This window comes from Akebia trifoliata, chromosome 12 (assembly GCF_017979445.1).
Source record: "Akebia trifoliata isolate Shusen 1 chromosome 12, ASM1797944v1, whole genome shotgun sequence".
Taxonomy (NCBI): Eukaryota; Viridiplantae; Streptophyta; class Magnoliopsida; order Ranunculales; family Lardizabalaceae; genus Akebia; species Akebia trifoliata.
Window position 1 is genome coordinate 1,702,531 of NC_141386.1, and position 16,005 is coordinate 1,718,535.

The following is a 16,005-nucleotide window of genomic DNA, read 5'->3' on the forward strand; positions in this document are numbered from 1 at the left end:
TAAAAATGAATTTTTTTGTTATGAAATCTTGTAATTTTCCAGAGTTTGAAGGCTAAAGGAAGTATATGGAGAAAATAAAGGAAATTCAGATTATGAGCTCAAATTTATTATCTTGGAAATTTGAATTTCGGTGGCGAGAAACAAACAGAGCCGCTGATTTCTTAGCCAAATTGGATTCTTTTGGGGCGCGCTAGCGCACCCCTATTAAGTAATTCAACAACCTGACGCGTTGCGGCTCCCCGATTTGACCTAGATAGGCGCCTACACTTGCTGCTCCGCTAACAACCTGACGCGTTGCGGCTCCCGCCTACACTTGCTCCGTATCTTGCATCCTCCTGCCGCTCTTTCTCCTCCCCATCTGGGTCTTCTGAGGTCGAGGTTATAGGGTCCTCATCCTCTCCAGTGGTTTGGGATGTGTCAAGCATTTCTCAGGAGCTGTCAAGAATTGTTTTAGAAGATTTATGCTAAAAAGCATAAATAAAAAGCAGCCAACACTGGGTCCGAATGGCTTTAGCTTTTGATTTTTATGGAAATTTGTAAGTTAATACCCATCAATCATGGTTTCGACAATAGAAAGTGTTTTAACTTATACCCAAACACCACAACCAATGTAACTAATTCTATTTTCTTTTAGAAAATTGACCAATCTAAACTAAATTGAATTCAAGTTTGAGGCATCTAAAAGCCTCCCCAAAGATTGTTGAAGCTTCCCACTTTTAATCAGATAATAAATAGCATCTCCATCTCCATTATTCAACAAGCCGATACTCAAATTTGAGACTCCAAAGATTTTAATCCATCTAAATTTTAGAAGAAACACTCATTGATTAACTTTGTCTCTAGAACCCTTATGAGTTGTGAGACCTCATTGATTCACCTAAGGGATTGATGGCTTTTTGTTAGGACAACAAAATGTCACCAAACAATCTCCCACTTAAAACTCACTTCTGGAAACGATATTTTGAACTTTTTTTTGGGCTAAGTAAGCAAGAATTAGTGGTTAATAGAGGTGAAGATGGATGAAAGGGATTGAACCTAGGTCATGGGATCAACTCTCCTCAAACCTTTACCACTTGGTTCAGTGACATCTTCGAATATGTCGCAAGCTTGGCAATCAGTGAATTTATGTGATTAAAAGTAAATGTCAGCACTTCAAAGTTTATTTAGGCACTCCATGAATGGTTCATTGAAACAATAGCTACGACAATGAGGAAATCATGCTTACAATCATTTTGGAGATTTTATGTGCATTGCAACTTCTCTTTAAAACCGAGCGTCTAAATCCCATGTTGGACTGTTCTCTTGATTAAAGCAAAATCTCTAGAAAAAGTCCCAGTTTGACACGAATTTAATTGCTGCCTTTCTATCAAATTAGATAGTATATAAATTACAAGCCATGATCATATAACACCCCATCCAACATAGGTTGTTAAAGTTCACTAAAATAAAACTTAATCTCATTCTATCACTCAAGAACTTAATCCTCTTTATGTGAATTTCAAAACATGCTGAATTAAATATCGATCCCCATATTTAACTTGTTTGACGTAACATGTCGATTTCAATTGAGACCAAAATGCAACATTGACACTGAAACATTTAATTTTGAATTGTCTAAACATATTTCGGTCTAGACCATCTAGATTTTTCTCTTAACTAAACATTTCTCGAATTACTATTTTGTGAGCTGGAAATGAATTATTTACAAGTACAGCTCAATGTTCATTTTAATTACCAAAACGTGAATGGTCGCGTTTTCATTATAAAAAAAAAAATTCAAAACGATAATGAATTCAGTGGTTTTAAAGTGACATTTCGCAGTTTTCCAATTAGTCACTTTAAACCTGCGAAATTAATAGACACTTTAAAAACCTCTGAATTCGTTATCATTCATGTTTTGGTAATTAAAATGAACAGTGAATAGGAATTGTAAACTCGTCAAAAATTGATCACCTTTTCGCAAATTTCCAAATATATATATATCGTTCAATGGCTAACTTTTTGGCAAAACATTTTTCAAAACATGAGTTAGAAGTTTTGGAATGGGCTGATTTTTTATGAGGAGATCATCCTCACCAAAAATCAGCTCATTCCAAAATTTCTAACCCATGTTTACAAGTTGGAAAATCGTGGACCGTTCATTTTTTGTAAACTATTTTTGATGGGGTTAGAAGTTTTGGAATGGGCTGATTTTTGTGATGATGATCTCCTCACCGTAGAGATCATCCTCACAAAAAATCAGCCTATTCCAAAACTTCTAACTCATGTTTTGAAAAATGTTTTGCCAAACAGTTAGCCATTGAACGGGACCTATATATATAAAACTTTGTTTGGTTTGCTTACTTAAGACATTTAATTTAGGGTTTGTCTGATTCTACATGAAACTCTTGAAAATGGACTTTTTAATGTATAATTGCACAATTTTCCACTTTTGGGAGAAAAAATATTTTCACTCCAAATTAAGTATAAACTTTACCTAGTTTGCGTATGGAAAATTGTCAAGAAAGTAATTTTCCTTGCAAAACGCAATTTTCAATTGTATGAAGAGAAAAATATCTCTCCCCCCCCCCCCCCCCCCCCCCCCCCCAAAACAAAAACAAAAAAAGGATTTTTCTCCTTCCTAATGTTATTCCTCACAATTATCTCCACCTCAAAACTAAAAACAAACATTCTTTTTGATATTTTCTAAAGTGCAAAGGGCCTGTATGCTTGGCAAGAATTTGTTTTTAAGAAATTATGAATCCCTTGAGAAGATGTTACGTAGAACAAGTTGCAAAAGATTTCATGACGCACTTGGAGTCCCAAAAACAGAAATCCAAACACAAATGAGAAGAAATCATGGACCCCAAGATGCACGGAATCATTTAACAAGACCCATTCTTATTGAATGAAATCGTCGAGATTTTTAAAATTCATGTATTTTATTGATTACACTAGGAAAAATATCAGAAAGAGAGTTGGCATTATTTTTAAGTTTTGGGGATAGATGCAATCATAAGAGAATAACATTAGGTGGACCAATCGAAGTCGTCATATGCCAGGCTTATATGGAAAATCATATAAAAATAGTCACAAAATTGTCTTAATTTCTTAAAAAAATCAACAAATGGACGTATTACTTGATAATTTATCGATTAATTACAGAATATGATAGCGTTTTTACCTTTCACCTTCAAAATTTTATTGTCTTCAAATTCAAATGAACTTGGTCCTTCTTGCTTCTGCCAAGTTCACATGGATTAGATAGATTCATTGAACTTGGTCAATTTTTCAGCTTCTTTGTAATAAGAGAATCTTCAGTTTTGTTAGTTGCACTGAAATCTGTTTTGTTCTAAACTCGAGTGGTTGCTTTCTAGTCTTCATTTTCTTTTATCTTTTCTTTCTTCTTTCTCATTTGTAAACCTAAATGTGTGGAGATATCCCTCTAATGGGCTTAAAGGCTAACTTTAGATTCTCAGCCAAGCAAATGAAATTTTGATTTTTTTTTTTTTTTTTTTTCCTTTTTATTCTTTTTTAAAATACAATCAGATCATTTTTAATATTTTTACTAAGAGAATAAGAGATAAAATGCGAGAAAGATATTTATGATGGTCTAGAGTTTAGACCATAGTTTTAAAACTTGAAAACTAAGATTGAATGCCCACCAGCCATCGAATTGAGAGATGTCGACCCAAGTGTGTCAAATAAAAATATATTAAATTTATATATCTAAAAATATAAATTTTAATATTTTAAAATAAAAAACTTTTTTATTTTGTATTCGATCTCCATAAATATATTACATATAGTTGAAGAAATCATAAATATATTACATATAGTTGAAGAAATTGATAAAGTTTCGGATCCGACTTAGTGCATTAGTCTAGATGGCTTGGTCAAGTTGTATAACCTTGCTCAAATTAAAGTTCCCACAATATTCATTTTAGTTGTAAAATTAAAACTAACTTTTATTCATAATAATTATGTGATGATTTCAGGCCATTGAAAATTTTCATACTTTAAAATGATACACATATTTTTATTTTTATTTTTATTTTCACATTTTACAAATAAAATTAAGATTTCTTTAAGAAATATTTAGGACAGATAAATACCCTTTTCTCACTATACTTTTTAAGTATTTTAAATATAATATTGGGTGCCAATGGTTCAAACCTTCACAAAATTGGAAGTTATCAAAGATTCCAACTGAGGTATTGGTACTATCCTTTTTATACCTTTATTTTGAAATATTTTCAAAGAGAAGGTTTTCTTCAAAAGAGAGAGAGGGAAAGATCTTTTCATGAAGGATGGATAGGTTAGAGAAGGAAAAAGACATGTAAAATCAAGACCATACATGAGTAACCCAAGAGATATAAAGCTAAGGGCCACAGCATATATATGATTCTCTCCCCCCACAAAGGTCATAAAAGTGTCCAGGTTCAATGTTAAGACATAGAAGAGGAGAAGTATAAATAGAGGCTAAGGTGACTGACCCTCTTCACTGTGGATCCAAAGCCAGCCAATCAAGTTACGTTTGGTGCCCCCTAGAGTTCCTCTACTCACTTCATTGTGGTGTTTTTTACTGAACTCGCCCTGCTGAAGTGTTTGGGGGAACTCCTGGTGCCACCCAACATTTATCCATCATTCTTTTCTTACACCTTTTTTCTCTCTTCTTGGAATTAAAAATTCTGCTCCAGGAATTAAGTTGAGTTGATTCATGTTTCATTTATATGCCACCATGCACACACTCATTTGGGCTCACTAAGTTATAATTTATAATTTATAAATGTTAGCTCCAGTTTTTGGTGGACCTACATACCAAGGTCAGTCCCATTGTAGTTTATGTCTATTGGATCAGAGCATTCAGTGGAATCCTCTTAAGGGCCCACTCATAAAACCCATAATAGGGGGGAAAAAAACGTCTCGAATTTATTTGCCAATTATTACTAATCAGCCTGCCTCAGTAATCCACAAAAGTATGGTTCAAGCAATCATTAGCCCAAAAGAATGAGCCATGTAATCCAGAACAAAAAATTGAGATGCATAAACGAGTGGAATTTTGGAGACCCACCATATTCTCATTGCTTTGCGTGTATTGAAAATGAGAATGTGGGGTTTCGTGTGAGTCTCCCAAAAATGGGTCTCCAAAAACGAACTCAATATAAATCAGGTAAGGGTTGGTGAGATGGCCAAGACCACGCATAAAGCATAAAGAAGCAGAAGGGTGGTGGGGGACCGCACGTGCCGCAAGATTAGTCGGGTGCTCTAAGAGGTTTGGATATATTCCTCAGTTAAAAAACAGAGTTATGTAGATAACCCTAGAGTACGGTATCTGCAATAATTCTTGCAACAAAGAATGATATACTAACTTGGTATTGTTATATTGTTATATTTTTAGGAGCCTAATTTTCTTGGTTCATAGGAATGCATAGTAAATCAAGTTGAAGCATTCGCAGATCAAGCCTTGAGCTCATAGCAGGATTGCAAGGGCAGTGCACCTAGCTCATCGCGCAGGCTTGGGGGGGGGGGGGTTTGAACGACGTGAAAAGAATGGTAGATTTGACAGATCTTCGCATTGAATTTACCCCTTTTTCACATGAGTCGTGATAATATGACTCGCCATGTAGCATACTCAAATGACTCCATGATGTGACAAGTTTGGGTATCATAGATCTGAATGCCTTAGGATACATAATTGCAATTTCCCATAAAAAAAAGTGTATCCTGAGAGAACCATGTATCCCGAGGCGTACAGATCTACGGTTCCCGAACTTGTCCACATCATGGAGTCATTTTAGTATGCCACCTAGCAAGTCATATTGTCATGACTCTTTTCACGTAGTGTCGCATCCTTCTGAGTGTCTAAGACCTCCTCAAATCGGCCTAAAGGGATTGATGGCTTTTCATAGGAACTACAAAATGCCATGTAACAACCATGTATGGTAGAATCAATAAAGATATAATTTTAACTTCTTAGAATTTTATCCTCTTTATGTGAATTTCAAAACATGCAGAATTAAATATTGATTCTCATATTTAATTAACATGTTTGACATAATATGCTGATTTTTGTTGAGACCAAATTGGAACATTAACATTGAAACATTGAATTTAGGATTGTCTCAAAATACTTCTCTATAGACTATCTAGAGTTTACTCTTAACAAATATTGCTCCAAATTAAGATTTTTAAAATTTGCTTTGTTTGCATGCTTGAGACAATAAGTGGCACATGGAAAATGGGAGAAAAAATTATTTTCCTTGGAAAATGCAAGTTTTTGTTGTATCCTTGCGCATTTCCCACGGAAGTGATTTTCCATCTCTAGGAGAAAATTAAATTTGACTCCAATTTAAGATTTAAGAATTTGCCTAGCGGCCCTAAGGGCCTGCTTAATTGTGTATGGAAAATGGATTAAAAAATAATAATTCTCCTTGGAAAATGCAAATTTCAATTTTATGGTGGTACATTTTCCCACCCTGAAAGAAAAAAATATCCCCCCTCCCTTGGAAAACGAATTTTCTACCTCTTGATGTTATTTCCTCTCAATTACTCCACCCCCAAAACAAAACAAAAAAAAAAAACAACTCTTTTTTGAATTTTTATTAAGTTTTTAAGGGATTGTATCATTGGCAAGAATTCATTTTTATGTAAATATGAATCCCTTGAGAAGGAGAACGGATCCTCTGTAGTACTTTTTCCCTAGGCTTGTTGATAAGGTCCCAATAATCTCAATTTGGGACCGTAATTTCACCGAGATTACTATCGTATAAATACTAGTTCCCTTAAAATAATAATAAATTTTATTAAATCCCAAATTAATGTGGCTAACAATAGTTTGTTACTAATTTCAGGTAAAAAGGACACAATCGGAAACCAACAAACGGTGTAACAATTACTGTTACAACATGCGAGCAAAAAGGAAGCATCCGACAAAATCTCGAGGATTTTGGGCGCCACGTCACCGTGCCGCGGCTAGCCAAGACCGCGCTGCGGTCATTTCGAGGAATTTATCTTCGAGATTTTTACAGAAGCTTCGGTGGTTGTAATTGATTGGGTCATTTGAGTCAAATTATCCGCCAAACCACCCCGATTACCCGAATATGAACATTATAAATTGGGAGGTTGATTTTAGAGAAGGGGGCTCTTCTCTTCTTCCATAATTTCTGATTTTTCTTTCTTTCTTCTCTGTAATTTTTCCTTTGGGTAAGCTTTTGAGTGTAGTGAGAACATCAAGAGTAAGCCATTGGCTCTATTGTAACTCTTTTGAGAGATTATCAAGAAAGGAATCAAGTTGCATTTTTATTTTATATTTTCTTTCCATCTATCTTCTTGCTTTTAGTATTGTTGCAATTATGAATCTTGCAATGAGTGGCTAGAATCTCCTTAGAGAGTTCAATAATGCCAGAGCAAGTCCATCCATTTAATGTAGTTTCAAATTCATTATTCTTGCTTATCTTGTTAAACATTCTGTAAATTCTTCTTTGATTAGATCCCTTAGCTTATATTTATGATTCAACTTTGATAGCCATTACTTAGATAAGTTCAAGAATGGCTATGCTCTGTGAAGAATTGGAATATAGATTAAGCAATCTCAATCAGATTAGGATTTACATGAATAACTTTTAGTTACTTTCGTTGATTAAACGGCTCCACTTTCCGATCCATGAGCAATGACTTGTTACATGGATTGAGTTAGATTCAGAATTAATCTGCATTGTGGATGGTTTGCAAAGGCTACATTGAACTCTTTAATCCCTCTCTCTTAGAATTTCAATCTTTATTTTCTGTTTAGATTTCAATTTAGTTTCTACTACAACTCTGTTTTGTTTTTAAAACTAATCTGTTTTTGTTTCTAAATTCTGTTTTGGCCTTTTTATCCGAATGAATCATTGAATCTTCATTGTCCCTGTGGAACGAATTCGACTTGCCCAAAGTCTTAGTTCACATATTTATCTCTGCATTTATTTAGCAAATTTTACAACCGATCACTTGTAATACTCTGCAATAGTTTTGGACAATTGAAATATTTCCAACTAATCAAAATGCAAAATCCAAGTAATATGAACATAGGAGTTAAGTAGCCATTCATTTGAAAACCTTTGATCTTGGTTTTGAAAAGTCTTTTGGTGGATTTTGTTTCCAAATATGATCTATGCGTCAAACGTTAGAGGATTTGAGTCTTCTTGATTTTCAAATTGACCCTATCAAAGCTATAGAAAAATCACTACAATGAACTTCAAGAAAAAAGTACCATAGAGGATCCATTCCCCTAGAGAAAAGGGTCATGGAAAATGAATTTCATGGGAACATAATTAAATTCTATATCATTGGTTACACCCAAGCAAATATCAGAAGAGCATAAAATTAGGAGGTGGAACGATCTTTTTCCCAACAAATGGGGTGGGAAAACATTTTCCCTTTAACGGTGAAAATTAATTTTCTTGGGTGAGAATTGAATTCCAGGGAAAATCAAAAGCATAATCCAAAAGATCTCATTTGTCAGAAATTTTATTTTTCCACCCTTTTTCTTTGGGTAATCATAGAGATCCCATGTTTCTATGCAAAATAACTATGTTTCCCCCAACCATAGTCACAAAATTCTTCAAATTTAAAAAAAAAAAAATCATAAAATTCTCCGAATAAAGGACTAGCCAATTAAATCGACGGATGAACGAATTAATTGCTAATTTGTCAATTAATTACGGAATATGGCAGCTTAATTACCTTTTACCTTCAAATTTTTATTATATTCAATGTCAAGAGCAAGACAAGTGTTTTAAGTAGTTGAAGGTGATGGGTTTTGCTACGAAAACCCATAAACCATAACATTTGTAAATTCCCCAAAAAACTTCCAACATTTTCACAAAACTTTACCAAAGTTATTTGAATCTACCCAACGAGTAATTACCAACTCTGAATTTTGTTTCTATGCCCACTACAACAAAAAGCAATGTGAAGACAACTGAGAATCTATTTCATCATGAAAAGCACATCACGAATACGATACCAAGCAGGAAGGAAGGGAAAAACTAAGGTCGTACCGCCTACACAAACAATTTGTAGACACCTAATTTTTGTCTAGGTCGAGCCCGAGAGCACAAAAAATCTTCCGAAAATGAGCTTGACCCAAGATATTTTTCAAGAAGACTTTTCAACCCATTATTAACAAAGCCCCAATGGCCATTTTTAATAACAGATTCTAAGCCTATCTGTGGGTGCCCACTATGTCATATCTGAACTATTTTGGGTTCATAAAACCGATGAGTATTTCACACGCTATAGTATTCTAGCCGATGGGGTTTAAGGATTATTCCCATTATGGCTTCCTCGTTGTTATTTATGTCTTTTAACGGCTGTTAGATTATGTTTTAATATAAAACGCTATTAAATAGTATTGTATGGGACGTTTTTTATAATTAAGATTTTTTTTCTTCTAGGTTCTAAGAGAAACAAAGGAGAGGTGTACAAGGATTTCAAGGATTGGGTTCGGGATGGAAATAGTAGTATTTCTTCTAATCTATATTATTCTTATTTGATCTCTTAGAGAAGAAGATTTGATCCACCATTGACCTGGGCTTCATTGCCGAACTACATTGGTGTTTTTTGGTTTGATTTTTATCTTTTTAACTATATAAAAATGAAGACAGGAGAAATCAGATTACTTTAGAAATAGAACATCAATGTCTTGGGATTAATTAAAAATGATATTTTTTTGTTATGAAATCTTGTAGCTTTCCTGAGTTTGAGGCCCCTTGGAAGTATATGGAGCAAATAAAGGAAATTCAGACTATGAGTTCAAATTTATTATGTTGTAAATTTGAATTTTAGTAGCGGGAAGCAAACAGAGCAGCTGATTTCTAAGTCAAATTGGGTTCTTTTGGGGAGTGATTTTTTTTGTAACTGAGGATGTGTCTAGCATTTCTCAGAAGCTATCGAGAATTATTTTAGAAGATTTATGGTAATTAGGGAGCCAGCTTATCGATAAAATAAAATAAAAAACAGCCAAAAGTGTTTTCGAATAGCTTTAGCTTTTGATTTTTTGGAAATTTGTTAGTTGATACCCATCAATCATGGTTTCGCCACTAGAAAATGTTTTAACATATAGCCCAAACACCACAACCAATGTAGCTAATTCGATTATCTTTTAGAAAATTAACAAATCTAAATTAAATTGAATCAAAGTTTGAGGCAGCTAAAAGCCTCCCAAAGATTGTTGACGCTTCCCACTTTTAATCAGATAATAAATAGCATTTCTATCTCCATTATTCAACATGCCCATACTCAAATTTGAGACTCCAAAGATTTTAATCCATCTAAATTTTAGAAGAAACACTCATCGATTAACTTCGTCTCTAGAACCCTTCTGAGTTCTGAGACCTCATCAATTCACCTAAGGGATTGATGGATTTTCGTAAGAACAACAAAATGTCACCAAACAATCTCCTACTTATTTAAAACTCGCGTCTGGAAATGATATTTTGAATTTTTTTTTTTTTTTACTAAGCAAGCAAGGATTAGTGGTTAATAGAGATGAAGATGGGTGAAGGGTATTTGAACCTAGGTCATGGGATCAACTCTCCTCAGGCCTTTACCACTTGGTTAAGTGGCATCTTCGAATACGTTGAAACTTTGGCAATCAGTAAATTTATGAGATTAAAAGTAAATGTCAGCACTTCAAAGTTTATTTAGGCACTCCTTGAATGATTCATTGAAACAATAGCTACATTTGACAATGAGGAAATCATGCATACAATCATTTTGGAGATTTTATTTGCATTGCAACTTCTCTTAAAATCGAGCGTCTAAATCCCATGTTGGGCTGTTCTCTATTAAAGCAAAATTTCTCAAAACAGTCCCGACATGAATTTAATTGATGCCTTTCTATCAAATTAGGTAGTATATAAATTACGAGCCATGATCATATAACATCCCATCCAACATAGGTTGTTAAATTAAGTTCACTAAAATGAAACTTAATCTCATTCTAACACTCAAGAACTTAATTAATCCTCTTTATGTGAATTTCAAAACATGCTGAATTAAATATCGATTCCCATATTTTACTTGTTTGATGTAACATGTGGATTTTAATTGAGATCAAAATGCAACATTGACACTGAAATATTGAAATTTTGGATTGTCTAAAATATTTCATTCTAGACTATCTAGATTTTTCTCTTAGCTTCTCCAAATAGTTTTTTAAACTTTGCATAGTTTGATATAAAAATAAAAAAAAGGGTGAATTACTATTTCGTGAGCTGAAAATGAGTTATTTACAATTATGGCTCACTTTTCATTTTAATTACCAAAACATGAACGATCACGTTTTCATTAAAAACAAATTCAGAACAATAATGAATTCGGCTGTTTTAAAGTGACATTTCACTGGTTTCCAATTAGTCACTTTAAACCTGCGAAATTAATAGGCACTTTAAAAACCTCTGAATTTGTTGTCGTTCATGTTTTGGTAATTAAAATGAACAGTGAACCGGAATCATAAATTCGTCAAAAGTTGATCACTTTTTTGCAAATATCCAAATATAAAAATAAAATCTCCAAAAAAAAAAAAAAAAAATTCTCTCTCCTAATGTTTTTCCCTCGCAATTATCTCTACCCCAAAACTAAAAACAAACTCTCTTTTTGATATTTTCTAAAGTGCAAAGGTCCTATATGTTTGGCAAGAATTTATTTTTAAGAAATTATGAATCCCTTGAGAAGATGTGATATAGAACAAGTGGCAGGAGATATCATGATGGAGCACTTGGATCCTCAAAAACAGAAATCCAAAACACATGAGAAGAAATCATGGACCCTGAGATGTACAAAATCATGTAAGAAGACCCATTCATGAATGAAATCGTTGAGATCTTTAAAATCCATTTTTTACCACGGACTTTTCACTTTTACATCTGATTCCTTTATTTACCACTTTTTTAGGCACAACTTCGATATTTTATTAAAGGTTAATTTGTTTTGTTAATAACTTTAGTTATAAAAGTCAAAATCACTCACCATCAATTCTGCCTTACTTCTATAGTTAAGTGGTATCCATTTTCATGCTTAGTTCAGTAGTAGTAATTTTTGCTATTTTTGACTATTTTTGTGTTTTACTAGAATTAGAACTATTTTTATAAAAATTTTAAAAGGGTTGTAAAACATACGCAGAAATCATCTTCAATTTTAATAAAATTTCTCTGTGAGAGTTCCTTTCTAGTGGATTCTTGATTTTTCTTATTCTTTCATTGTTTCACACAGCATTAAAATGATCATTGAAAATTGATAAATTTTATTGATTACACTAGGAAAAATATCAGAAAGAGAGTTAGCATTATTTTTAAGTTTTGGGGACAGATGCAATCATAAGAGAATAACATTAGGTGGAACAATCATTTACCCAACGAATGGGATGGGAAAACATTTCCCTTCCATGGTGAAAAATTGCTTGGGTGAGAATTGAATTCTGGGAAAAATCGAAGTCATCATATGCCAGGTTTATATGGGCAATCATACAGATGCCAAGTTTCTACTCATGATAACTACGTTTCCCCCATCCATAGTCACAAAATTGTCCGAATTTCTTTTAAAAAAATCATAAAATTCATTGAATAAAGGCAAGATAGCTGAATAAATCGACAAATGGACGAACTAGTTCATAATGTATGGATTAATTACAGAATATGGTAGCCTTTTTACTCTTCAAATTCAAATGAACTTGGTCCTTCTTGCTTCTGCCTTGTTCACATGGATTAGATAGATTCATTGAACCTGGTCAATTTTGTTGAGATTTTAGAAGATTTATAATTCTTTCCTTTCTTAGTTATATATGAGCTGTGCGTGCTTATTAGGTATGATTGGCTGTGATTGTACAGCTGTATCATAGGTTAAATATGGGTTGTAATGTGACAAACGAATAAGTAAGATTGATCAGTTTTGAAGATGGTATCAGAGCCTCTTCGTTGAAATCCTTGAAGAAAGAAAAGAAATTTTCTTTTTTTTAAAAATACCAAACCCAAAAATCCATAAACTCATAGAAATTACCTTCAAATCTCCAGTTGTAAACAAAGCTAGAAAGCTTTGATCTTCATTGCTGCAGATCTGGGAAAATCCCATCACTGTCATCGTCTTCACCGCAGTAGAACAACACAGCCGCGACTCTGTTCAGCCCCGCCTCTGTTCAGCCCCATCTCCATCTCTGTTCAGCCCCATCTCTGTTCAACCGTGACTCTGTCATCCACTTGATCGACAAAGTCACCACAACTGTGTCTCTGTTCAGCCCCATCTCCATCTCTGTTCAGCCCCATCTCTGTTCAAACGTGACTTTGTCATCCACTCAATTGACGAAGTCGCCCAACATCAGAACCCTACCTTCCTTAACAGCCTTCACCATTTTACAGATTTGGTTAAGGTGAAACCAGAAGCTGATTCAAAGTGGAGGTACAACGCCCTTGAAGAGAGATAACAGCGTCTTGTGCTTTTGTGATTTAATTGCACGGACTTATTAAAAAAAAAAAAAAATGATGGAGGAATCATCCATAACAAAATCAATTCCAGTTATTGTTCAGTCAGAAAGTAGTTTTAATGCAGGAATCATTCTCACCGAATCCAACTATGATATTTGGTCACAACTAATGGAGATGCACATTGCTGAACGGGAGAAACTCGCCTACATTCGGGGTAAGACAAAACCACCCATAGAGTCAGATGATAAGTATGAAAAATGGTATGCCGAAAATCAAAAGGTGAAGAGGTGGTTGCTAATGTCCATGAGCCCAGAAATTATGAAACGTTACTTACGTTTACCCACCGCTCAAGAAATTTGGAGTGCATTATCAAAAGCTTTCTATGATGGAAGTGATGAATTGCACGTTTTCACTCTGAATCAAAAGGCTTTTACTGCCAGACAAAGTGGCAAGTCTCTATCTGAATATTATGGAGAGTTGACTGAGATTTTTCGTGAATTGGATCATCGAGATAAGGTAGTTATGAAAGACCCTGACGACATTGTAGCGTACCGAAAATCTATTGAGCGACTACGGGTACACATCTTTCTTGCCGGATTGGATAGTGACTTCGACCAAGTTCGAGGAGAGATTCTACGTAAAGATCCAATTCCCGATTTGGAAGAATGCTATGCGTTGATTCGACGAGAAGCAATACCATACTACTTTGAAAGGAGAATCTGACAATCATGCCACCTCAGCAATGATAGCTCAACAGCGATCAACTCCAAATTGGCAGGACTGAACCAAGACCAGCCATCCTAAGATAAATCTCAATGTTGATAAGTCAACCTTCAAATGCACTCATTGCAAAAAGACTGGTCATACCAAGAGTCGCTGCTTTGAACTTGTAGGATATCCAGAATGGTGGGATCATAATCGCAAAAAGGATTCAAAACAAACCTCGACTGCAGCTGTTGTCGAAATAAAAATAGAAGATAATGTTGCTGAAAATGCCTCTGCATTGGTAGCTGCTACGGATAATGGGGGTAAGATTTTAAATATTTCTGCATCTGTTATTAATAGTGCATGGATAATTGATTCTGGTGCTACAGATCATATGACTTTTGATTCTAGACAGGTCTCAGCCCTTAAACCTTCCTCACAAAAAATTGTTTCCACAGCCAATGGTAACACGACCCCAGTTATTGGGGAAGGATCCTTAACCCTTACTAATACTTTGAACTTGGACTCTGTTTTAGTTGTTCCATCTTTAAATTACAATCTTTTGTCAGTTTCCCAAATCACTGCCGTCTTATCTTGTATTGTCATTTTTTGGCCTGAATTTTGTGTATTTAAGGACATCCAAACACGACAGACGATTGGTTGTGGTATTAAGCGTGGGAAGCTGTATTACTTGGATTTGCAGTCAAAGGAGTTCAACAAACTACGACAAGCCTTGATAGTAGATGGGCCTGAAGGGGAAAAGAAGAAATCTGCAATTTGGTTGTGGCATAGACGCTTAGGACATGTTTTATTTGGTTATTTAAAAAAATTGTTTCCTAGTTTGTTTACAAAATGTGACGTTTCTATTTTTCGGTGTGATGTGTGTGAACTAGCAAAAAGTCATCGTGCATCGTTTCCGTTGATTTTGAATAAAAGTCCACTTCCTTTTATGGTTATACATTCTGATGTTTGGGGTCCATCTAAAGTCCCAACTTTGGGAGGATCACGTTGGTTTGTTACTTTTATTGATGATTGTACCAGAATGACCTGGATATGCTTGATGAAGTCCAAAGGTGAAGTGAACTCATTATTTCAAAAATTTCATAAAATGATCGAAACTCAGTACAATGCAAAGGTTCAGATTCTTCGTAGCGACAATGGTGGAGAATATCAAAGCTCGGATCTTCAGCAGTATCTGGAAGCACATGGAACCATTCATCAAACTACTTGTTCCAACACACCCCAGCAGAATGGAGTTGCTGAACGAAAAAATCGACACTTATTGGAAATTGTTCGAGCTTCATTGATAGAAGCACATATGCCAATATCTTATTGGGGGGAAGCACTTACCTCTGTCGCATACTTAATCAATCGAGTACCTTCCAGCTCAATCGACTTCCAGACACCTCTTCAAGCCTTGGCTAACTTTATAGTAGCACCAACGGTTCCAAATCTGCCTCCTCATGTTTTTGGTTGTGTGGCATTTGTACACCTCCACAAGCACCAATGCAACAAGTTAATGCCCCGTGCATTGCAATGTGTGTTTGTTGGATATGCCTTACACCAAAAAGGATATCGATGTTATCATCCTCCAACTCGACGAATGTTTGTTACAATGGATGTGGTGTTTCATGAAGACACAATGTATTTTTCCTCTACGTCTGAACTTCAGGGGGAGTACCATCAGGAAATTCAGACTCTCGATTATGACATTTCTGAGGTAGTTGAATCCATACAAACTGAACCAATGAATCAGGAAGTGGGTGAATTGGAATCAAGTGGTGTAATTGTGGAACCAAGTAGTGATGAGCACTCAGAAGTTGAAGAAATGACAGAAGAAGAAAGAGACAGTATAACT

At 34.7% G+C, this 16,005-nt stretch overlaps 1 protein-coding gene across 1 annotated transcript; it reads left to right on the forward strand.

Moving 5' to 3' along the window:
• Window positions 1-13,739: 13,739 nt before the first annotated feature.
• On the forward strand, window positions 13,740-14,165 carry LOC147388527 (uncharacterized). Its single transcript, XM_086418287.1, has one exon. It carries the CDS (start codon window positions 13,740-13,742, stop codon window positions 14,163-14,165), a length of 426 nt encoding a protein of 141 aa, XP_086274413.1.
• The last annotated feature ends 1,840 nt before the right edge of the window (window positions 14,166-16,005 follow it).